General features: G+C 34.2%; 1 protein-coding gene across 6 annotated transcripts in view; it reads left to right on the top strand.

The window, feature by feature from the left end:
* Positions 1–24,714, top strand: part of USP47 (ubiquitin specific peptidase 47) — a 110,016-nt gene that overhangs the window by 63,591 nt on the left and 21,711 nt on the right. For all 6 annotated transcript variants that reach the window (XM_026486808.4, XM_026486807.4, XM_048213457.2 and 3 more), the window contains 7 exons: positions 15,719–15,814; positions 15,890–16,042; positions 18,443–18,610; positions 20,439–20,570; positions 21,014–21,090; positions 21,641–21,696; positions 23,942–24,054. In XM_026486808.4, coding sequence (XP_026342593.1) covers positions 15,719–15,814; positions 15,890–16,042; positions 18,443–18,610; positions 20,439–20,570; positions 21,014–21,090; positions 21,641–21,696; positions 23,942–24,054 — 795 coding nt within the window. The remainder of the gene's footprint in view (positions 1–15,718; positions 15,815–15,889; positions 16,043–18,442; positions 18,611–20,438; positions 20,571–21,013; positions 21,091–21,640; positions 21,697–23,941; positions 24,055–24,714) is intronic.

The following is a 24,714-nucleotide window of genomic DNA, read 5'->3' on the forward strand; positions in this document are numbered from 1 at the left end:
CAAGTGAGGAGCTGACGAGGGGCTTGATGCCAGAACCCTGAGATCATGACCTGAGCCAAAGGCAGGTGCTTAACTGACTGAGCCACCCAGATGCCCCAGTTCCATGTATTTTTAAAATTAGAAAAATAACCTTTGGTTTTTATCATAAACAGAGGCCACATTTTTAAAAGGAACATCCTTATTCTAAAATTTAATTTAAAAACCATGAATTGTGGAAGCATAGTAATTTGAATAATCTGATATAAATTAGTTAATTGATTAATTAAAAATTAGCTTAGTTATTACATACTGAGAATGCAACTGGGAGATTATCTAAGGTTTTCTCATTCTTTGTCTTACCCATTTTCAGTTGCTTTTTGATAATTTTATTATTGCATTTTATTGTGTTTACTGATACAGAAGGAGAGCCATGGAAAGAGTTAAGTTGATTTTTAAAATTAGAATGTTCAGAAACATTTATTCTGAATCTATTATGAGCCAGGGGAAGCTTTCAGAGCTATATTGTTTTGGGCCTTATTTATGTTGTTAGCTGATGGAAGCTTGTAGCTAAAATTAGTGTTTTTAAAGCTACTCCATACTTTATCCTCTAAAATAGTGCTTCAAATATGGTTTGGTCTTCTGGCCTCTAGGACAGTTGTTTCCCTTTGCTTTTTTCTCCTACTCTCATATGGCTGTCAAGAAATAATTGATAAGAAGTTATGGAATCAATCAGTGGGAATCCAAGTAGAAGACCTTTTCTGGATAGTGTAAGACCAAGTCTTCTTTCCTGTACTATGTTACAGTCAGTTTCCTGAATAGCTTTGAAAAATTTTGTTAATAGTACCCTTGTAAACTGCCATTCTAGATATATGAGGCTGGCCTTGGTGTGGGTGGCTCATTTTGTTTTCCATTTTTTTTTTAACAGTTTTTACTTTCTCCCTCTCTCTTTCTCTGGTTTTTTTTTTTTTTTTTTTTTTTTTTTTTTTTGTAGTTTAAGATAGGAGTGGCATATTAAAAAATTATTAACATCTGTCTTTCAATGACTTATTTCTTAACTCATTTTTAAATATTGGCACTTTAGCAAAATACACTAGGGAAATATTTGGTAGTCCCAGGTGATAAAGATGATGTTTTCTGCTTTGGTTATGAAAGTATTTTTTTGTGAAAGCTTTTTCATGTGTATGTTCAGTTGAGTGCTTTTACATATTAATTGAGTGGTTGAGGAAACTAGTGTTATTTGTTTTGTTATGTTGAAATATTGTATTTGAATAGTGAGGAAGTCCAGTTGCTTAGCTAAATCTTTTGTGTCTTCATTTTCTCACCTGAATTACCACCACTCTCTCAAGAACGTCATAGATTCAGCAGTGGGGCACTTTGGAGGATACTTTTGGAGAAGTGAAAAAAGTCACATTTCCTAATGGAATTTTCCAAAGGTAGTGTCCTCCATTGCCACATGGATGGTGGTGGTAGTAGTGGTGGTGGTGACTCAGTGGGAATTGGAGGTTACAGCTATGAAGCAGTATGTGAGCAAGTTTATATAACACACATGCGCTAATAGGGCTTGCAGAAGGGAACTTAAAACTCCTAGACTTTGCTGAAATCTCTTTAGGGAAATTACAGCAGGTGAACTACCCAAGATAGGGGTTCTAAGGAGGATACTACCTTCAGAGAACTTTAGTTAGAGGTAAGTGAATTCCCATTATTTTCTGAATTCAAAATCTATAACCTACATCTACAGAAATCATCACTCAGCATCTAAAATTAGTTTTATATCACTGCTTGCCATTGTGTATTTTGTTAATTCTATGTGTTTTAAGAAGAATTAGGTATAAATGTGGATTGTAAAAATCTAGTTGAATCTCATTCAGACTATATAATATTTGGCTTAATTTGAATTGAGCTCTCTTTAAATTAATTTTCCTACTTTTATTCATGGACTCTGATATATTTGTCTTATTGGATATACGCACACACATAAACACATATGTACATACACATGCAACATTGGTAATTCTGTGTTCTGTTTACTGTACATTCTTTCAGTGAGCCACAATATAATAGATTTGTGTATACAGTGAGGTTAACACGTGATGCTTAATTTCAGGCAAGTAAGTGCAAGGGTCTATTAAAAATTAAAGTTTTTATTAACCTTCATCTGAAACATCCGATTTCTAGAGTTGTTTTATCTCTGTGTTCAAATAAATTAACTTGAGAGTAATATTTAAGATTAAAATATGAATGGAAATACCATTTAGCTAATTTGTCATTATGACATTTATAGTAAATGTTTATGGGTCATCTTTCAGCATGACTGATAGCAGACTGCTTTTTTAATGAGTGCTAGGAATCACCTGTAGTTTTTAAAAAAGCTTTTCGTAGTTTGTTCATTGAATTATTTTTTAGTCATTATAGCTACGCTATTTATTAAATTTCTGGTCTTCATTTTACGTGGCCATGTAGGGAATCAATGTTTAAGGGCTCTTTTACCACTCTCTTACCTCTCAGACTGAGTTCTATTTAACACTCATGTCCAACAGGATTTAGTAGAAGATTAAGAGAAGGCTTCTTTGATTAAATTTGGGAAATGGTGCAACTGTAATCCTCTTTCGAAAGTTCACTGTGCATATTTTATTTTAAATGCCCTGAGGACTCCTGTAGTAGAGAACTTTGCTTAACTATGCTTTACCTAACATTTTCTTCCTCTGTGGGATATTTGTGAATATTTTAAGGGGTACTAGGATTCTGAGGAACGTATTTTAGGAAGCTCTGCACTAGAATAAAGTGATTTAAAGATTATCTCTACTATGTTACATCACTGTTGGTGTCCTTGGAATGTTGAGGGGGAGTAAGAATACTAAAATATGTGTTATAATCTACTCTTGTTTTATGTATCTCCTTAATCCTGAAAAATTAGTATCAGCTGAAAAATTCCTTTTATTAACTTTTTAAAAAAATTTGTTCCTAATGATTTGTGAGGTAACTGGAACCTTTTATTTTCATTGATTAGAGTTGTCTAAACCAGTGTCTCTGAATTTCATAATCAAAGAAACCTTGAATCTGCTTATTGCCAAGCACATTTGAGAATATATTTTTATAATGAGATAGTCCTAAATACATGCTGGTGTACATAAAAAATGAAACTATAATTTTTATCAGTTAACTATGAAAGCATATTTCATAAATTAAACAAAAATGACATAACCTCATTTTTGACATTAACTAGGGAGGAGCTTTTCTATTTAACAGTAAATTTTAGACACTGTCTTTTTATTGGTATCTTTTTGTCATATAACATATTTATTGAGTTGCCTACTCTGTGCAGTGGGCAGTATAATAGGCCATTTTTTCTTAGTATATTTTTAATTCTATTAGGTAAGTACACTTAAATATATTATCACAAAATGTGTTCAAAGGTCTGAAATTGGGTTTAGCTGTATCATTCCATTTAGTGTCTTTGGAAAAACCGGATTATGTGAAAGACTTCTGTTCCCTAAGTAAACATGGTTTAATGATTATTTTAAAGTTTTGAATGAAAAATTGTTAAATTTGTAAGTATTTATGAAATCATAAACATTTCAAGTGTTTGCTGTGCACAAGTTTATATCATAGGTTCTTCCCTGTATTAACAGATGATCTGGACATTCTTAAATGTCTGGCTTAGCCACATAACTCATTTGGATGGTGGAGTGGTCCATATTTGTCCAAATATGTAAGCATCACATAAAGAAAAATCTCTTCCACAGACTCTACCCTCATTTTTCCAGGAATTTGTGTGGTTGGACATAGTGGGAACCAGTTTAAAAAGTGGGGACTTCTGCTTTCAGGAAGATGGAGTAGATGTACATTGCCCTATTCCTCCTGCTAAAACAACTGAAAGTCTTGAACATTATATATAAAATAAAACATAAGAAGACTCTGAAAGGTGGAGAAAAGGCATAAGGACTAGGGACCTCAGGACTCAAGGAATGACATGGGGTGAGTTCCCTGGGTTGTTTTTTTTTTTTTTTTTTTTTTTTTTGCCTAATATAGCCCAAACTTGGAGCTGAAGAAGCTGGCATCCTGGAAACAGCAACAGGCGTAGACTGAAAAGCCTGCTGTCTCCAGCCAAAAGATCAGGAGGGGGATAGCCTAGCAAGGCAGAAAACTTTTAGATGATACCCATTCCATTCTAGCCAAAGACCACAGAAAGACCGTGGCCCCTATCTTAACCCCTGCCATCCGAGGCTGAGTGGGGAGCCTAGGCTTCTGTTCTCACGAAGGTTGTAACTGGGCTTTCTAGCCCCCTGCCTGGGTGGTTTCAGAGAAGCCCAAGTAGATAGCCAGGAGTCTCATCCCTGCTGGGCAGTAACAAGCCTTTCCACTACTACTCTCCTGTTCTCCTGGTTTTCTGTCATTAGAGACACATGGGGAGCCTGACCTTCATTCCCACCTCATAGTAAGAAAAACTTCTTTCTGTCCCCATTGATGTCAGAAGAGACCTAGTGAAGAGTCAGAATTTTTGCCATCTTTGAACAGTAAAGAGACTAGCCCCCTCCTCTATGGTGTCAGTGGAGGCTATCAGGGAGCTCTTATGAGACATTCCTGCCCCTCACAGCCAAGATGATATCAACAGAGGCCTATTGAGCAGCCAGAATGTCAACCCTTGCCCAACAGTAATGAAGAGCCCCTCATCTCAGGTGTCAGCAGAGCCCAGTTGGGAAACCTGGACTTCTTCTCCCACTGGCAGTAATGAAGCAGGAACCTTTTCTTTCACTGGAGCAGGGTAAAAGAAAGCCAGTAAACCAGAAGATTCAAATAGGGTCTAGAATATCATAATACCCAAAATGTCCAGGTTTGAATAGAAAAACAAAAACAAAACCACTCTATATACTAAGAACCAGGAAAATCTTATTTTGAATGAAAGAAGAGACTATCAATAGATACGAACACCAAAATGACAGATGTTACAATTTATGACAAACATTTTAAAGCAGTCATAGAAATACTTTGGTGGGAGATCCCAAGCCTTTTTGAAACAAATGAGAAAATGGAAAGTCTCAGGGAAGAAATAACAGATAAAAAGGAAAATGAAATGGGAATTTAGAACTGAAAAATGCAATACCAAAGCGAAAAACTTGATGGATAGACTCAACAGCAAATGGAGGAGACAAGCAGAAAGAACCCGTGAACTTGAAGATAGAATAATAGAATTGCCCATTGTAAGCAGCAGAGAGAAAATAGACTGGAGAGAGTTTTTTAAAAGTTCTCAGGACCTTTGGGACTATAATAAAAGATCTAAGATTTGTGTCATTGGAGTCCTGGAAGGAGAGGAAAAAGAAGGCAAAGCTGGAAAAATACTTGAAGAAATAATGCTGGAAATTCCCCAAATCTAGTAAAAGGCATAAAGCTTTAGATCCAAGAAGCTGAGTACACCCCAAACAGGATAAACCAGAATCAGTCTACATCAAGTCCAATTATAGTCAAACTTCTGAAAACTGAAGATGAAGAAATATTTTAAAAGCAGCAAGTGAGAAAGATACATTTTCTTACAGGGTAAAATTATTCTGATTTCTTGTAAGCAAATTTGTCATCAAAAACTATAGTGACCAGAAGAAAGTGGCACATTTTTCAAGTGTTGAAAGAAAAGCACTGTCAACTTGAGTCTTAAACCCAATGAAAATATTCTTCAGGAATGAAGAGGAAATCAAGACCCACCCTGGGTGAGGGAACACTAAGGGAATTTGCCACCAGTAGACCCATCTTAAAAAATGGCTAAAGAAAATTCTCTTAACAGAAAGGAAATAATAAAAGGAAGGCATCTAGGAATGTTAGGAATGAAGAAAGAACACGGTAAGCTAAAAATCTGGGTAAATACAATAGGCTTTCTTTCTCCTCCTAAGTTTCCAAAATTATATTTGATGGTTGAGCCAAAACTATTACATTGTTTGATGTGGTTCTAAATGTATGCAGAAGAAATATTTAATACAATTATGAAGGCGAGGTGGTAAAAGGACATAAAGGGAGGTAAGGTTTCTGTACTTCACTTGAATTGGTAAAAGGATGACACCGGTGGAATGTTAAGTTATGTGTATATAATATACCTAGAGCGACCACTGAAATACTCCAAAAAACTAGATAAATCAAAATAGAATTTAAAAAATATGTTCAAGTAATCCACAGGAAAGCAGGAGAAAGAAAACAAAAAATTAAAATAGCAGGCTTAGTTACATGTAAATGGTCTAATTATACCAAATAAAAAGTAGAGATTCACATATCAGATTTAAAAACATGACCCAATTGTGTTTGTTGCTACAAAAAACTCCCTTCAAATACATTGGCATAGAAAGGCTGAAATGTAAAAGGATGGAAAAATGTTATATCATGTAAATATTAATCAAGGCAAATGGCTATGTTAATATAAAGTAGACATTAGCGCAAAGAAAATTACTAGACATAGAGGCATTATAATAAAAGGGTTAGTTCGTCAGAAAGACAGCAGTCCTAAATGTGTGTTTACCAAATAACAGCTGAAAATATATGAGGAAAATTTGTCCAAAATGAAAAGAGAAATTGACAAGTAAATAGTTGGAGACTTTAATGCCCCTCTGTCAGTAATTAATAGGTAGAACCTCTAGACAGAAAATTAGCAAATAACAACGCCATCAACAGCAGGATCTCATAGACATTTATAAACGTCCCACTCAACAACAGCAGTACACACTCTTTTAATGGACTATATATCAAGAAAGACCACACCTTGGACCATGAAACAAATCTCAACAAATTTAAATGAATTAAAATCACAGTGTGTGTGTTTTTCAACAATGATAGAATCAAGTTGGAAATCAATAACAGTAACATAACTGGAAAACCACCAAACACTTGCAAAATACACAGCACACTTAATCCAAGAGTCTAAGAGAACTCAAGGAAAATTAATAAATATATAAAAATATAGATGCTACATTGCTATAAAAATAATAGCAACAACAAAACACTTTGAAATTAATGAAAATGAAAATATATCAAAAATTTTGAGACACAACTAAAACAGTATTGAGAGGGAAATTTAACAGCATTAAATGCTCACCTTTAGTAAAATGCTTACATTGGTAAAAAGGAGAAGTTTCGAATCAGTAATCTAGGCTTCCAACTAACCTGGAAAAAAGAAGAAAAGCAACCTAAAGCAAGCAGAAGGAAGGACATAAGAAAAAAGCAGAATCAGTGAAACTGAAAACAGAAAAATGAGAGAAAATCATGAAACAGAGCTAAGTTTTTGTAAAGATCAATATACGATGGACATACCTGTAATAAGACTGACAGGAAAAAAAAAAGACAAAAATTTACAGTATTAGGAATGAAATGAGTACCACTACAGATCATGCATGTGTCAAGAGGATAATAAGGGACTACAACAAACAGCTCTGCACACATTAATTTGATAACTTAGATGAATTAGTACTTCAAAAAGCACAAGCTGTAATTCATCCAGTATGAATTAGAGAATTTGAATACCCCTATAACTGTTAAGGTATTAAATACATAATTAAAAATTTCTCAAAAATGACGTCTCCCGAGTTGGGATGGTTTCACTGGAGCCTTATATCAAATATTTTAGAACAGTGAGCACCAAGTCTACACAGTCTCTTTCAAAAAATAAAAATGGAGGGAAACTTCCCAGTATATTTTATGAAGTTAGTCTTATCCTGATACTGAACCAGACAAAGTTAAAACAAAGCAAAACTGCAAGTCAGTATCCTTAATTCATATAAGAAAATTCTTACCAAATATTAGTAGGTAGAATTGAGCAGTATGTAAAAAGAATTAGATACCATGACCAAGTAGGGTTCATTTCAGGGATTCAAAACTGGTCAATATTTAAAAATCAATTCGAGTAATCTACCATATTAATAGACAAAAGAAGAAAATTCAGACTATCATATCATTTGACTCAGGAAAAACACTTGACAAAATTCAGTATCTACTCAAAAAAAAAAATCTCAGAAAACTGGGAATAGAGGGTAATTTTCTCAACTTAGTAAAGAATGTGGTAAAAACAAACAAGCAAACACCAACAACTTACAGCTAACATCATATTTCATGATGAAGGACTGAATGCTTTCCCCCTAGAATGTCAAGCTTATTTCTAAGCAGGGATGTCTGTCTGCTCGCACCACTCTTACTCAATATAGTATTGGAAGTCCTAGTCAGACAGTAAGGCAAGAAATGGAAATAAAAAGCATTCCAATTAAAGGAAGAAATACAGTTGCCCCTGTCCCCTTTTTAGGTAACATGATTTTTTAATGTAGAAAATCCGAAGGCACCTACCAAAAACCTGTAGAACTAATAAGTGAATTTAGCAAGATAGCAGGATATGAGATATACAAAATCAGTTGTACTTCAGGATACTAGCAAATAACATGTGGAAAGTGGAATTCAAAATACAATACCATTTACAAAAATGGGGAAAAAAACCCGCCTTAGGTGTAAATCCAACAAAATATGGACAGGACCTATGTACAAGAAACTACTAATTCTGAAAAGGATATTTCAACAAATGGAAAGACAATGTGCTCATTGATTAGAAGATTCAGCATAGTAAAAATGTCAGTTTTCTCCAAGATTATCATTTAATAAGCCTTTCTTCTCAAAATCTGCAAGATTTTTTGATGATATAGACAAGCTCATTCTAAAATTTATGTAGAAGGTAAAGGAATAAAAATAGCTAGACTTAAGAGGGTTTTGAGCAAAGAATAAAGTGGGAGAAATCAGCCTACCTGATTATAATAAAAGACTTCTTACAGAGCTACAGTAACCAAGACAGGGTGGTATTGGTAGAGGGTAGACAGATAAATGGGACAGAACAGAAAACCCAGAAATAAATTTGCACAAATATGCCCCAACTGATTTTTGAGAAAGGCACAAAAGTGATTCAGTGGAGGAAGGATGGCCTTTTCAACAAATGGTGTTGGAATAATTGGGCATCCATATGCACAAAAATGAACCTCTACTTAAACTTACACCTTGCACAAAAATTTGCCCAAAATGGATCATAGATTTAAATATAAAATGTAAAGTTATAAACTTCTATTTAAAAAACATAGGAAAAAATCTTCCAGATCTAGAGTTAAGCAGTGAGTTCTTAGATTTGATACCAAAAGTATATTCCACAAAGGGAGTAATTGATAAGTTGCATTTCATCAGATTTAAAACATTTACTCTCTGAAAACCCAGGCAAAGAGGATAAAAAGAGAGGCTACAGACCGGGAGAACATATCTGCAAACCACGTATCTGACAATGGACTGATACCTAGATTATATAAAGAAGCCCCAAAATATAATAGTAAAAAAAAAAAAACCACAATCCATTTAGACAATTTGCAAAAGACAGCATTTCATCAAAGAGGCTATACAGTTGTCAAAAAAATACAGGAAAAGGTGTTCAGTATCACTAATCACAAAGTCAAGCCACAATGAAGGTAATACTCTATGTACAGAATGGCTAAAGTAAAAAATAATGACAGCACAGAAAGCTGGTAGCAATGTGAAGAAAATGGATCATTCATAAATTCTTGATGGAAATGTGAAATGTTACAGGGAACTTTTTGTAAAACTAAATATTCAATTCCTGTAAACCCCAGTAATTGTACTCTTGGTTACTTACTTTAGAGTAATGAAAATTTATGTTAATTTATGTTCACATAAAAACATGTAAATGAATGTCCATAGCATCTTTATTTTTAATATCCACAAACTGGAATCAGCCTAGATGCCCTTCATCGAGTAAGTGGTTCCACAAACTCGTACATACAAACCATAGAATACTACTCAGCAACAAAAAGGCACAAACTATTTGATACACACTGAAACTGGAATGAGTCTCTAGGGAATTATGTTAAGTGAAAAAAAGCCAATCTAAAAAGGTTTCATGTGATATGATTCCATTTATATAACATTTTTGATGGACAAAATTTTAGAATTGGGGCAAATTAATCAAAGCTTATAGGTTTGGTGGGGTCAGGGGAAGAGAACAGGAAGGTGATTACTATAAAAGAGCAACAATGAGTGTTCCTTGTATAGGATCTGTGTTCAGTCTCTGACTATGGTGGTGGACGGTGAACCTATACAGGTGATAAAATTGTATGGAACTTAATACACACACATGTAAACAAATGAGTACACTAAAACTGGGAAGACCTGAATAAGGTACGTAGATTGTATCAACGTCAGTATCCTCATTATAATACCATACTATAGTTTTACAAAATGTTACCAGTGAAGGAACCTGCTGTACAAGGGACTCTCTATTATTTATTGTTGTGAATCTACAATTATCTCAGAAATTGCATTTAGAAAAAGTGGATGGCTTAAAAGAAAGTTCTTTTCCTAGTTAAAACAAAAACAAAGTATATATCTTGGGAAATTTAGTTGAATATATCTTTAAGGAAGACACGTTACTATATGTCAATAGCACAGGATTGCTAAGTACATTAAAATCTGTTAGGAAATAGTTATCAAGTGGTAGTTCTGATTTATCTTTTTTTGCTTGATCTGAAAAATAAAGTATCCTATTTTGACACCAATTTCTTCCTTCAAAATAAAATAGACATTGAATGATGAGAAAAGAATAAGAGTAAAAAAAATGAGAGAATTCATAGGGAGTGTCAGTCCTTGGATATACCTTATAATATACCTTATAATTGCTTTGTGCCTAGATTTTCTGCATTAAGTATAAAATTGTAATAACTCATGATGTAAGAATTCTCTGTGTTCTGTTCTGAACTCTGAAAATTACAATCTAAAAAGTGTCCAAATTACATTTTGTATAATAGCGAGGATTAAACTCTAGAAAATAAATCTATTATCTTCACTCTGGAATGATGAAAAACAACCATAGTCAACCCAAAGCTAGTTTAGAAGCATGATAGACAAGTAATTTAACATACTTAAGAAAACAGCTGTTGGTAACCAGAGCAAAGTTATTTTGTGTATATTAATAATGGTACAGTATTTGTAGTATTTTGTTCCATTTTTGTGATCCATAGCTTACTTTTTTAATATGTAAAATACAGTATGGCATGATTTTTCATAATCTACATCACATTAAGGTGAAGGTAAAAGTGTATAGCCACACTAGCCCATCATTTACATAATTTATTTCTTCAACGGATAGATGAATCAAAGCTAATTTTTATAACTGTCTAATCTTATTTATGATTAACCTGGAGCGAACTTGTTAAAAAGTGAATAAGGAAGCTATAAAAAATTATTATAATATAGTTTGTTTTTTTTTTTAAAGATTTTATTTATTTATTCGACAGAGATAGAGACAGCCAGTGAGAGAGTGAACACAAGCAGGGGGAGTGGGAGAGGAAGAAGCAGGCTCATAGCAGAGGAGCCTGATGTGGGGCTCGATCCCATAACGCCGGGATCACGCCCTGAGCCGAAGGCAGACGCTTAACCGCTGTGCCACCCAGGCGCCCCTATAATATAGTTTTAACTGGTTTCTGAGTTTGGAGGATAATAGTGGCCGCCTGAATCTGTCTATCTCTACACATTCTCCCCAAAAACCATAGACTAAAAGGAACACAGATAAACCCAGGTAACCAATAATTCTGCATACTAGGAGACAGAACACCATAAACCTCAAATAGCCTGTTAGTAGCAAAATAATCACCAAGTTCCAACGGACCTTCTGCTGCTACAAGTCTGTATATGTGGAGAGGATGCAGTGGAAAGCCTTTGAGACTATGAAAGAAGAGATTGAAGGACGTAACAGAACAAAGACAAAAGTCACCCTCCAAAGGAGAAAGTACAACAGTATGTGCCAAAAGAGCGAGTGCCAAACAGGACTTGGGTAGTTTATAGCACCAGCTACAGGGAAGGAGCTCTAGAGTGAGAAGTGGCATCCTTAGAAGAATTTTGCCTCTGGGAGAGAAACAGAGAAGCATGATGCATCTGACTCATAGCGGTAAAGAGAAAACAAGGAGAAAAAGAAAAATTAAGTGTCCTGCAGAATGAAAGACGATCTCAAGCTCTGCACTAACCATCACCTGTTTAGGAAACTGCACTTCACTAAGTTGCCAAAAGTTTGACATACTCTGAAACTAAAGAATGCTGTCCACAGAATGATGGAGTCGGTGGGTGGTGGGAATGAAATTTACACAGCACCGTTGTTAGAAGAAAATAGGATATGTATTAAAGCATTTCAGCTGATGAAAATCTACCCTGCCAAAAAAAGCCCTCAGAAAAATAAGCACACAGTAGAATGCTGTAACACAGTACTCCAGACTAAATGAAATATTCTCAAACAAAACAAAACCTGGTATCCAAAAATTAAAGGAGAGAAATGAATTTTAAAAAAACCAGGAAATGCAATATGAATTGATAAAACTCAGGAAAGAAATTGAAGAAAAAGACCAAAGTACGTTCCAAATGAGGAATAAACTATAAAATGCTCAAGAGAATAGAAAGGAATATAAATCTAAAGAGGGACATAGAATGAAAATGAGAGAAAGTAAAAAGGATCTCCGAGAAAATGCTTGAAAGGAGAGACTGGCAAAGGATGTCCAACTGCGAGTCTCTGAAGAGTAAAAACAACACAGTAGAACAAAACTTAGGAACTACAAGCCAAGAAAACTTTCTGGGAGTAAGGGAAATTTAAGTCTGCTTTTGAAGGACCTACCATATACTTGGAAAAACGGGCCTAGAATAATCAACTCAGACATATTTTGGTAAACTGTTAAATTTTAAGGTAAATTGGGCTGGCATCATACTTATGAAGAGCAGCTTGCAAATCATGGCAACAGAATAGCAGTTTCCAAGACGGTACAGGCCAAGGATTTGACACCTAGCCAAGCTTTTCTTCCATTATGATGGTAGTGAGTAATTCCATTATTAAACATTGAAGTTACTGAATATTGTATCTGTGAGCCCTTCTTTAGTTTTTTAGGGGATAAGCTCTATCCAGTGAAGAGATCCCCAGCCCAGGGAAGCTTCAGCAAAAGGACTATGAGCACTTAATATATTAAATTATAGAAACAAGGACTAAATGAAACTAGGGTGGGGACATAGGTAGAATAATAGCATATTATATGTTAGATGGAGTAAAAGGAATACCACTAAAAAAAGGGGAAGGGGGAAAATAAGGGAAAGTAGAATGAGATCATAGACTGCTGAATGGGTAGGAGAGAAAGGATAGCATTAAACTAGCAAACCAGACAATAAAGGTTTAAGTAAGAAAAAGGGAGAAAATGAGGATTAAGAGCATTAGCAAAAGTATAAATGCACTAGAACAAAGTTACTAACCTTCCTGAATACCAAAGGAAAATGTAAAAGGGAGCAAAGCACGCCACTTGGAGAGAAGAACACAGTAAATATTATTCAATACATACGGTAATTATAATAAACTAATTTAGATGAACATTGTCATATCAAGTATGAATGGACTTAAGTTGCCACCTAAAAAAAGGTTTTTAAATTGGCTCATAAAACAAACATTAAAATTTGGTTTAAGCAAGAATCCATTAGTGGATGCTAAATCTAGGGTAGAAAGTTTAAGACACAGGATGTTTGCGTGTTCTCTTAAGTATCTCCTTAGAGATTACATATTAGCTGCAAGGGGATAAAAGAGTAACTATGTAGTGGAGAAGCTGGATAACACTTGACCAGGTTCATTTCACCAGTAGGGAGGTTGGGGATATCGTGGCCTGTGACCGTGATACCCTTAGGACACTTCATAACTTAAGTGGTAGTCTTGTAAGGAATACGTAAAACCTGAACCTAATGATAAGGAACATCAGACAAACCCAAATTGCAGACATTTTATAAAATAACCTGCTTCCTTCAAAAACCATTTATATCCTGAAAGGAAGAAAGGCTTTGGATCTGTTCCAGACAAAATGAATCTGAAGAGACAGCCAAATGTAATCTGTGATCCTGGATTCAGTTCTGGACTGGATGGAGAGAAATGCATTTTTAGGATTGGGACAATTGACAAAATCGGAATATGGCAAAAGTACTTTATCAACCTTCGATTTTCCTGAGTTTGATAATTTTGTTGTTTATTTAAGAATATCCTTACTCTTAAAAATCACATAGAACTATTAAGAGGGAAGGCATGCTGTGTAAATCTACTCTAAAATGCTTCAGGAAAATACATAATCTGTGTGGGGAAGGGAGAATGATAAAGCAGGGGTAGCAAAATATTACAAGTTGGTGAGTCTAAGTAAGTTGTGGGAGTTTTCTGTGCTTTAAACTTTTGTCTGAGTTTTAAATTAAAAAAAAAAAAGAAAGAAAGAAAAAGCGCTAGCTGTGAACTCTAGCCAGAAACTGGAGCACACTGTTTAGTAAAGTAGAATTTGAGTTACATAATTTTCTTGCTTTATGTACCTCCCCTTTTTTTGTTAAGGTATTGAGTATTTTACAGTTCAGTTTCTATTTCGGAAGCTTGACTAATTTGATATCAGTCTATCCTAAGCTATATATATGGCTTCTTTTTCTGTATTATGCTTTTACAGGATTTGCCTTTTTCATGCTAAAATATATTTCAAAGAAAAAAAAAATAATTCTGAGTGTGCCCCTTTCCGTGACCTCCAGCAAAATGCTTTGGTCATGTGGGAAAAAACCCACTATTTGGTTCTCCCCCCTGCAACCCTTAGCCCCCTTGCTGCCTTGGGTTTCTGAGAATAAAATAGGAGATGGATGAGGGTTAGAGGCATTTCGAATATCCTTTCATATTTTTTATTCTTATCCCAAAATGAGCTATACCAAACAAAATGTGGATAGTAGTTTGTTATCAGCTGTTTTGCATTTTGCCAGATCAAGCTCCTTAATTTATCTTTTGAGCAACAACATGTTCTGAATCAAAAGAAAAATATTTGAAGATATTTTGTCATAATGATAGATTTTTTCTTTGTGTATAGTAAATATGGTCAGTAATTCTGTTTAGACCGTATGTGAAGAGGTCACAACAAATGAAACTTGAGATTATGCAGTCCAATCTTATATGTTGTATTAACTACAATTTATTTTTTTATTGTGAAATATCAGTGATTAAAAATTTTATGCCCACTGATTCTTCAACAATATTCTTACTAAGTTTCTTGCTTCTGTCTTAAGGCTGTATGGAGAAAAGAGAACCACATGGTTCCACTAGGGGAACACTCCAGGAGCTCTCATACATTTTCAGATGGAGCAGTATCTGACATGCAGGGAGAAAGTTGTCCAGTGCTTTCCAATCTTTAGTGCAGTGCAAATTAAGGACCGACGCTAAACATAGTGGTAATGATGGTTATTAGATTTTTTAGTGTATGGATAGTGTGAATTCTTCAGAGTTCTGTTACTTACTGTACAGTTTACGAATGTCTCCTTTTACAAGAAGATTGAAATGATGCATGTACTTTTCTAAGAAGTATGGAATTTTTAATCTAAAGACAGGATTTTTATTAGATTATTTAGCCAAATTCCGCAGTGTAAAACCAGTGTAAAAATTAGGTAGAAATGACTAACTGTGATGTGCAATACTAGGAAAGACAGAATTCATGCAGAATTAAAGCAACTATTTTGTCGCTCAGTTTTTATAATGACATTATATTGCTCTTGATAATTTTTTTTTCTTTTTGCATTTTGAGTTCCTTACTTTCTAGCCATTCTACTTCTGAGTATTTTGGTAATTGTAAAGTTTTTATATTTAGGGCTTTGTCATTAACATTATAATATTTTTAAGTAATTATAAAATAATTATTTTTTTTCTTACTAGGAAGAAGCATTGCATGCATTTATTCAGCCAGAGATCCTGGATGGCCCAAATCAGTATTTTTGTGAACGTTGTAAGAAGAAATGTGATGCACGAAAGGTAGATGCCATGTAGAAATTAATACTAAATTATCTGAGATTATATTCCATATTCAATAGGTTCCTTTCTTTTTAGGGTCTTCGGTTTTTGCATTTCCCTTATCTGCTGACCTTACAGTTGAAAAGGTTTGATTTTGATTATACAACAATGCACAGGATTAAATTGAATGATCGGATGACATTTCCTGAGGAGCTAGATATGAGTACATTTATTGATGTTGAAGATGAGGTAAAATATTTATTCATTTTTTGTTAAAAGATATTAGTCAATTCATTTTGGTTGATCATGTGTTTAAGAGATCTATTTGGGGTAACAGCACTGGGGGTGTTTAGACTGTCTTTGTGATAGAAGGTATTCCTTTCTTCCCGGAGTTCTTAATGCCAAGTTCTATAAAAAGATGTAGATTTGTATAAGTTTTTTTTGTCCACTGTAAATTATATTTCAGATACTCTTTTTTGATCAGAATAACTTATGATATCCTTTGAAAAGACAAAAAGAATCTCCAACTCGAATTATTTCTTTAATTTGAGCAATAATTTTGTGTTTCATAACTTTCTTAGTGAAACAAACCAATCTAGAGGTGGGCTACATTGTGTTTCTGGTGCATAATAAACACAGAACAAGTATGTAAGTGAAAAAATGAGCAAATTATGTAGTATGGCCTTAATTTCTTGTATTTGTCTTAGTGTCTTTTTCAAGGATTAAGATTTCTGGGTAATTCTCAGTTAAAATTTAGCACCTCTAAAATAGGCTAGGATAGAAAGCTAGAAAGGCATTTTGTCTGTTTTCCCTTTTAAATTAGTTTTTTTAATTAAAACTTTATTTAAATAGTTTGAGAACGGGACTTTGAAGGACACCAGTTATCATTTTTTTCCACTCATTGACCCCCTCCAAAGTCTCTGGTTCTCCTAACCTTATTCAGTAGGAACTTCTTAATATCCGACTCTATTCCTTTGGAAACTCCTGGTTTCATAATAGGGGTTATTTACAGTCACTGGACATAGTTGTTAGAGAGTGATAAATCTTTATTTTTTTCAAAACTACGATGAATCGTTTTTTTCTGATTGGAACTGATCACTGTAGTTATAAAAATGCCTTTTCTCAAAAGCTCAAAATTATTTTAAACATTCATCAGATTTTAGTTAGTGCTCTTAAGTATTAAGAGAGAATGTATAGAAGAACAACTTTTCTGAGCCTTACTTTCTCTGTAAAGTAAGGACAATAATTGCTTTTTATGGCTTTTATGAAAAGTGTTTTAGATAAAGTAGATGTTCATGGAATGGCACCTATGACCAGGTTACGTTTTGAGAGGTTTAATTTAAAACAGTATTTCCGGGGGCGCCTGGGTGGCTCAGTTAGTTGGCTTAGTGTCTGCCTTCGGCTCAGGTGGTGATCCCAGGGTCCTGGGATTAAACTGTACATTGGGCCTCCTGCTCAGTGGGAGTCTGCCCCTGCCTCTCCCCCAGCTCATGCTCTCTCTCACGCTCTCTCTCTCTCTCAAATAAATAAATAAAATCTTAAAAAAAACAAAGCCAAACCAAAGTAGACATAGTCTTTACAGGAGTCTGACACAAACAGAGATCAGTCAGTATTGGATTGGTTTTCTGTATATACCCAATATGTTTCTTGTTAAAGGAGATCTTTTACAAATAAAGAAAACCTAGATGTATTTGACAGGAACTTTTAGGAAGTTCTAGGTCCATTTGTTTGGAGAAGAGATGTTCTAGCCTAAAGGAATGTCAGGAATGACCTCTTTGTAGACTTAGTGTAGAGTTCTAGAGTTGGTTTTCGCTTTGATCCAAACTTTCTCGAGGGATGAAGACTGTACGTTAGATGCAGTCCCCACAACAAAGTTCTTGGCAAATGTTGGTGCTTATTATTATATATTGCTTAGTTAATTTAGGAATTTCTGTACAATTTACAACAGCTCACATCTTAGAGAAGAATTCTCAAACTATTTAAATAAAAACATTTTTACGTATGTATATTAAATATTAAAGGAAAAGGGGGCAAGGAGTTGTTTGGGGATTTCTAAGAAGTAGATTCCTTCAAATAAAATTCTCATGAGAAGGATTTAAAAATCTTAAAAGCATGAAAGAGTATGATTTTTTTTTTTTGTTATATTTCCACCTCTTGTGCACGAGAATATAAAGTTCTTGAGGATAGGTACAATTTTGTTTTTCTTTCTAATTGTCTATAATACCTAGCACAGTGATAAATTAAATTGAACTTTTTGTTCAAGAAAAGAAATATTTTGGGGGGATTTGAGAGCAAAAGCTCATTTTGGCACTTAGGTTCTCTGCTTTTATAGATTTTGGTGAAAGAAATGGTAATTTGTATTGTTACTTTGCAACTATAAACATAAGTGGGGTTTAATTACAATTCTGAATCACTAATTCATTGTAGCTGAATTTTAAGGACATTAATAGAGATGCTTTTAAATACACTGTTTTGGTTCAATTTTATTTAAGGACTCGCTAAGAGAAGATAAATTTATTTAAAATAAATACTTTTATTAATAATATCTGAACCTTTCTGAATAAGTTAGCAGCATGTAAGTAAAAAATTTTGAGTATATGTTTTCCCTTTATTTAGCTTGTAATTGTAAGATAATTATGTTTTATTAAGAAATCCCCTCAGACTGAAAGTTGCACTGACAGCGGGGCAGAAAACGAAGGCAGTTGTCATAGTGATCAGATGAGCAATGATTTCTCGAATGATGATGGTGTTGATGAAGGGATCTGCCTTGAAAATAATAGTGGAACTGAAAAGATTTCAAAACCTGGACTTGAGAAGGTACCTTTTATAGTTTGTGGGTTTTAGTTGAAAGAATAAAATAATCTCCGAGCTGCTGTGTAATTCTATAGCTATTATGACCAATAAATTCTCTTTAGAAGTAATTTTTGAAAAGGAAAGGCTTTTTTAAAGCTGTTTTTATGCATATGTGCGATCATAATTAGACTCTAGGAAAGGGTACTTACAGGCAGGAGCATGAATTTCTGGGAGGCTGAACTGTAACTATGTAACCAAGCTGGGTGGTGGTGTGGAAAGGGTGCCTAGTGGTCAGGAAACCACTTCTGCCTTTAAAGTTGCACCAGGCCTCTAAATCTTATAAGTGTTCTTGTGTAGCAGAATGAAAGTATTAGGCTAGATCTGTTGATTTAAAAAATTTTGGCTGTGAACTCCTTATGAAATAGTTATAGAACCGATCTTTTAGACATAGGGGAAAGGCAGAGCCCTCAGCCTCCCCCCTCTCCCTATGACAGCCCTTAAGGCACTTAAAAAAATGATATAGTTCCATGGATTATAATTTGACAACTACCAAATTTGATAATCTCTGTTGTAAAATTTTTTATGTCACTGTGTCAGTGATTTTTAAGAGTTTATCAAAGTATTTCTTTCACATTCATATCATCTGCTTTGTTGAGGGGAGAGTTATAGGTCAAATGTCTTCAGCATGTATGAATTATGAATCACTAGCCTGAAGACTGATCAGTAATTCAAGTCTTGCAGAGTCATATTAAATGTGGAGGTTTTTTAGACAGTATTTAAGAATGGAACTGCTCTTGCATTAATCTATTTTTAGACCAAGACCATTACTCTAATCAGTATCATCATTGTCCTTTACCTTTTAAAATTATCTGTTTCAGGGCAGATAGATGATCATGAATTGCTATGTAATGAATAATGTAGTGGATACATTATAACTTAGTCTAACGAACATTGCATTCAAGCATGGGTTGGCAAACTGTTCCCTGCCTGTTTTCCTACATAAACAGGTTTTTGTTTTGTTTTGTTTTGTTTGTTGGTCTTACTACACTAAGTAGGACTTCTTACAGAGGGTTGAATAAGAGTGGTGAGAAAGGATATTCTTGCCTTGTTCCCAATCTCAGGAGGAAAGTGTTCTATTTCTCACCATTAAGTATGGTGTTGGTTCTAGGGGTGTTTTTGTAGGTGTTCTTTATCAAGTTGAGGAGGTCTCCCTCTTCCTAGCTGTTGAAGAGTTTTTATCATGAATGAGGATTGGATTTTGTGACCTTTTTCTGAGTCAGTTGATAGGATCATATCATTTTTCATCTTTAGCCTGTATTACATAGATTGATTTTCTAATGTTGAACCATCTTTGCATATTTGAGAGATGTCAAATCAGTAGATCACTGTATCACAGATATTACATAAATACGTTAGAAGATGTTCTCAGTCATTATATCGCTCCACTCTTTCACAAAGGAAATAAAATAATTTTACTTGAATAAAAACAACTGTGTTATGTGAGACTTCTTGATCTTGCCTGTACATATCAGAACAGTCTTTTATTTAGCATCTGCTTCTAAAATTTCAGACTGTTATTTTCTTTTTACATAAATAACGTAATTCAGATATGCATAGTTCCAGAGGTTATAACATAATTAAAATGTGAAGGAATGCACTGAATGAAACTGTGATACATAAAACTATGTGGTGACTTGCCATTTTAATCATTTTAGAGGAAAGCATACCTACAATAAATATCTAGGACAATTAACATGTCATTTTATTCTGTATTAATAGAGAGTAGGAAATATACAAATAAGGGTTTTAGATTTTTCCTCTTCTCTGAGTTATTTTTATTTTCCCCCCTTAGAATTCCTTGATCTATGAGCTCTTCTCCGTTATGGTTCATTCAGGGAGTGCTGCTGGTGGCCACTACTACGCTTGTATAAAGTCATTCAGTGATGACCAGTGGTACAGCTTCAACGATCAACATGTCAGCAGGGTAAGGAGGGGTTAAGATTATTCTGAAAGACAGGAATAGAGGTGTTTCTAATCAACAGCAGGGTTTATTAAAAATGGGAGGCTTTGTCCAGTAAAGCATTTTAAGACACATGCAAAGTCAGTCTTTTGTTTTTGCTTTCAGTAAATTTCCTAGTTTGTTTTCATTGTTACTTCTTTTGTTTTGTTTTGTTTGAGGCTTGCTGAGTGTTTCCAGAGACAGACTCCCAGTTGTTTTGTTTTTTTCCCTGAGTGGTCATTCGGGCGACCTGTTGAGGAGCACTAGAACTGATTGGCCGGTAGCAGCCACTGATTCTGATTAAATTTTGTGAATTGGTAATTGTATGGCCCATTAAACTCTGAGGTTAAAAATAGGCTTGTTTGTTGACATAGAAGTAATGATATGATAGATTTTACAAAAAGGTAAAGAACATAAAAACTTTCTAGATAACCCAAGAGGACATTAAGAAGACACATGGTGGATCTTCAGGAAGCAGAGGGTATTACTCAAGTGCTTTTGCGAGGTAAATAACTTCCTAATTTGTACTGTGTGTAAATTAGAAGTAATTATAACTTCTCAACATTTTTTACCATTCAAGAGATTTAACCCAGGGTTCAGCACACTATAACCCATGGACCAAACCCTGCCTGCCTCCTGTTTTTGGAAATAAAATTTTATCAGAACACCACTGTACTCATTTGTTTCAAGTATCGCGTGTTCATCTTTTCCCTTAACAGCAGTTAAGTAACTGCAACACAGACAATATGGCCCAGAAAAAATGTGTTGACTCCTAACTTAACTGTAGTAATTGTTCTAGGACACAGGTTTTTTGAGACTGAACTGTGTTACCGAGAGGAAATGTGAATCTTCTCAGAAATCCATAGGGAAGAACAAAGTAGATTCTCCTTTTATTTTCTAGAATACCTAAAGTTTGAACCTAAAAATAGTTACATGGTTTTCTAATTGTTTGAAACAACAAAAAACTACTATTTAAAAAGAAAAATTGGTGCTAGGAAATGGAACCTTTTCAATCTCCTTTTTGTTGACATTAATCTTTTTTATATCTCTACCAGCTCTACAAATGCATATATGCTGATATATAGACTGAAGGATCCTGCACGAAACGCAAGTATGTTACATGTAGTTATTTGATTTTGCAAGTTTTGTAAAACCCAGGTAACTACTTGTAAATGATAGGACGATCAAGTTTTTTATGCCTAGAAAAATTAATTATAAAGACTGTTACGAGATAATACCAAGTGGTAAAAACACTTGGGAAAAAGTTGAAATGTTTTTTAATATATTAAGACAAAACTTACTCTACATAAAACAATTGGATATTTATTTGCAGTGAGATTGTATTCAGTGATAACCCCCAGACCTGTGTAATGGTCCTAACTCACCGTCTAGATGGCCTAGAGCAAGTTATTTAACTTCTCTAAATCTCTTACTTTCCACATCTGTAAAATGGGGATAATTACAGTATTTTATAGGATTGTAATGGAAAGTTAAATGAGATAACATATTTTTAGCATTTAGCATCATGTCTAGTACATGACTCAAATTTAGCTATTGCTTTTTTTTTTATTACAAGTTTTGGTATTTTAGTATATAAATGCATTGAATAGGAACCTTAAATAAAGTAAACTTCTGACTTACCACTCTAGAAATGTTTCTAAGAACTCGAATTAATTATCTTTGCTTATTTGCTTAAAAAGCATAGGCTGGTGATGGGTAATAAGGAGGGCACGTATTGCATGGTGCATTGGGTGTTATACGCAAGTAATGAGTCATGGAACTTTACATCAAAAACTAGGGATGTACTGTATGGTGACTAAAATAATATAATAAAAAATATCATTTAAAAAAAAAGCAAGTTAAGTGTTACGATTCTAGTTTGCATCCTTTACTGTTTTAATTATATTGAGAACCCCCAAAATAATCCTGTATACAAAGCATGCGGGTTTGTCTTTTTTTTTCTTATTATTAATTTTAAAAATTGCAGTTTCCCTTTTTTCTGAACGCTGACTCTGAACAGTATTGCAAATAAGTAAGGGTGTGTGAGTGTACCTATAGATATATACACAGGTGATATGCTGCTCACATTCTTTTCTAATTGTTAAAATCAGTGTCCTTGATTTCAACATATTTCCTTTGTTTGGTCACTTCCATACTATAAAATCTATTTTAGATAGTGTAATGTTTTTGCTTACATTTTTATAAACCCTCATTAGATTGTGAATTCAGTTGGTACAAGGCTTAAGACTTAATTTATCTTTTCACTAATGATAATCCAGAGTCCAGAGTCTGTCATATAGTGGCTGTTCAATAATTTACTATAGAATTAATGGAGGTGAAAGGAAATTGTAACAGGAAGTCATTCAGAACAGAGACTTCAGAGTAGTCATTCTGACTTTACAGATAAAGGAACGATACCCCAAAGATTTACTTGTCCAAGGTCATAGCTTCCTGGAGGCAGAGCCAGGTTTGTAGTTCGTGTATCCTCTGTGGCACCCAGCATTCCAGATGTTTCCATTAGGGCAATAACTCAGTTTTCCATTATCTCCTCCCCTAAACTGTAGTTTTGTGACGAAGCACCAGAGGGCGCTCTGAGTATGAGATGGAATATTTTTGCAGTTAGAGCTTATTTCTGGAAATAGTGGATTTTGACCTTCCACAACGATGTGATATATATATATAAAGTTGTTCTCCCTATTTAATGCCTGGTAATCATTGGTTTACTAAATAATGTCATAATCTCGTATTGTCACTTTTAATACTTTGAGTTACATATAAAATCCTGTAAATAGAAGATAGCTAAAAGGTAGCTTTGAGAACAAAGGAAAGATGAGTGTATTAGTGAGTGATAATAAATAAATAGCATTTTTAGTACTAGCAGCAGCAACAGCATTTATTACATTTTATTATATCCCAGGTAGTTACTCTGTGGGGTAGGTGCTGCTAATAAGCTGAAGAAATTGAGGTCTGGACAGGTAAACATGCCCTGGGTCACATGGTTTGAGGGTGATAGCACAGTTTGAAATCAGAAATGATTTTATTTCCAAGTTTCAGAGAGGCTTTTTTATTCTTAAAGTCTTAATCTACATACTAGAGTTTTCCTGGAGCCAAGAGATATTATGGATTAAAGATATGGCTTTGTAAAATATGAGGCCTAACCATATGCCATTATCAACCACCTCTTTACCCTTGTCTGGAAGAGGCTGATGTTCCAAGTTGAGAGACTGATGTAATTGAGATATATTTTGATGAGAGCTGTTGTAGAAGTATATACTATGGGCACATAATGGAACAAAATTAGGTAAAGGGGGATCAATTTCCAATGACTCCGTCTTACCCTGTTTTTATTACAATAGAATTTCTAGAAGTAGATGAATATCCAGAACATATTAAAAACTTGGTGCAGAGAGAAAGAGAATTGGAAGAACAAGAAAAAAGGCAACGAGAAATTGAGCGCAATACATGCAAGGTTAGATATCATAATTTTACTTTTAATTAAAAAGTGCTGTTGAAGTTTGCTTGACTGCAATTCTCATAATATACTCATTGGTTGATTCTTTAGGCAGTTATACTATCATGATCATTAATGTAACTATATTACTGAGGTAAGATATGGTTTTATTTTATGCATTAAAAAATACATGTAGTGGTAGTACTCAGTGCTGGTAAGGTTACAATGATATAAACATTGTCACATTCTGCTACAAGAATAATAAACCGGTGAAGACCTTATTGCATAGAAATCGAGTAGAGTTTATCAAGAGCCTTAAGCAAATTTATGTATTTTTATATAATTCTCTTTAGGAAATACCTAATCAGATAATCACACATGCTATACAAATTTTCATCACAAGGACATTCATCATGATATTTTCCAAACTAGACAAAAATTTGAAACAACCTGAATGTATATCAGTAGAAGAATGATTATTTAAATTGTGATACATGCTTATTAAGAAATGTACAGTTGTTGAAATTAATGTTTTGAGTTCTTTTTTTATGCGACATAGTCACTATCAATTACTGAGAAAAATAGACATGGGAGAGAATGATCTCAATTATGTTTTTTAAAAATTACAATATTTGGGGCACCTGGGTGGTTCAATCAGTTATAAGCGTCTGCCTTCGG

Source organism: Ursus arctos, unplaced genomic scaffold, assembly GCF_023065955.2.
Source record: "Ursus arctos isolate Adak ecotype North America unplaced genomic scaffold, UrsArc2.0 scaffold_23, whole genome shotgun sequence".
In the NCBI taxonomy this organism is placed as follows: Eukaryota; Metazoa; Chordata; class Mammalia; order Carnivora; family Ursidae; genus Ursus; species Ursus arctos.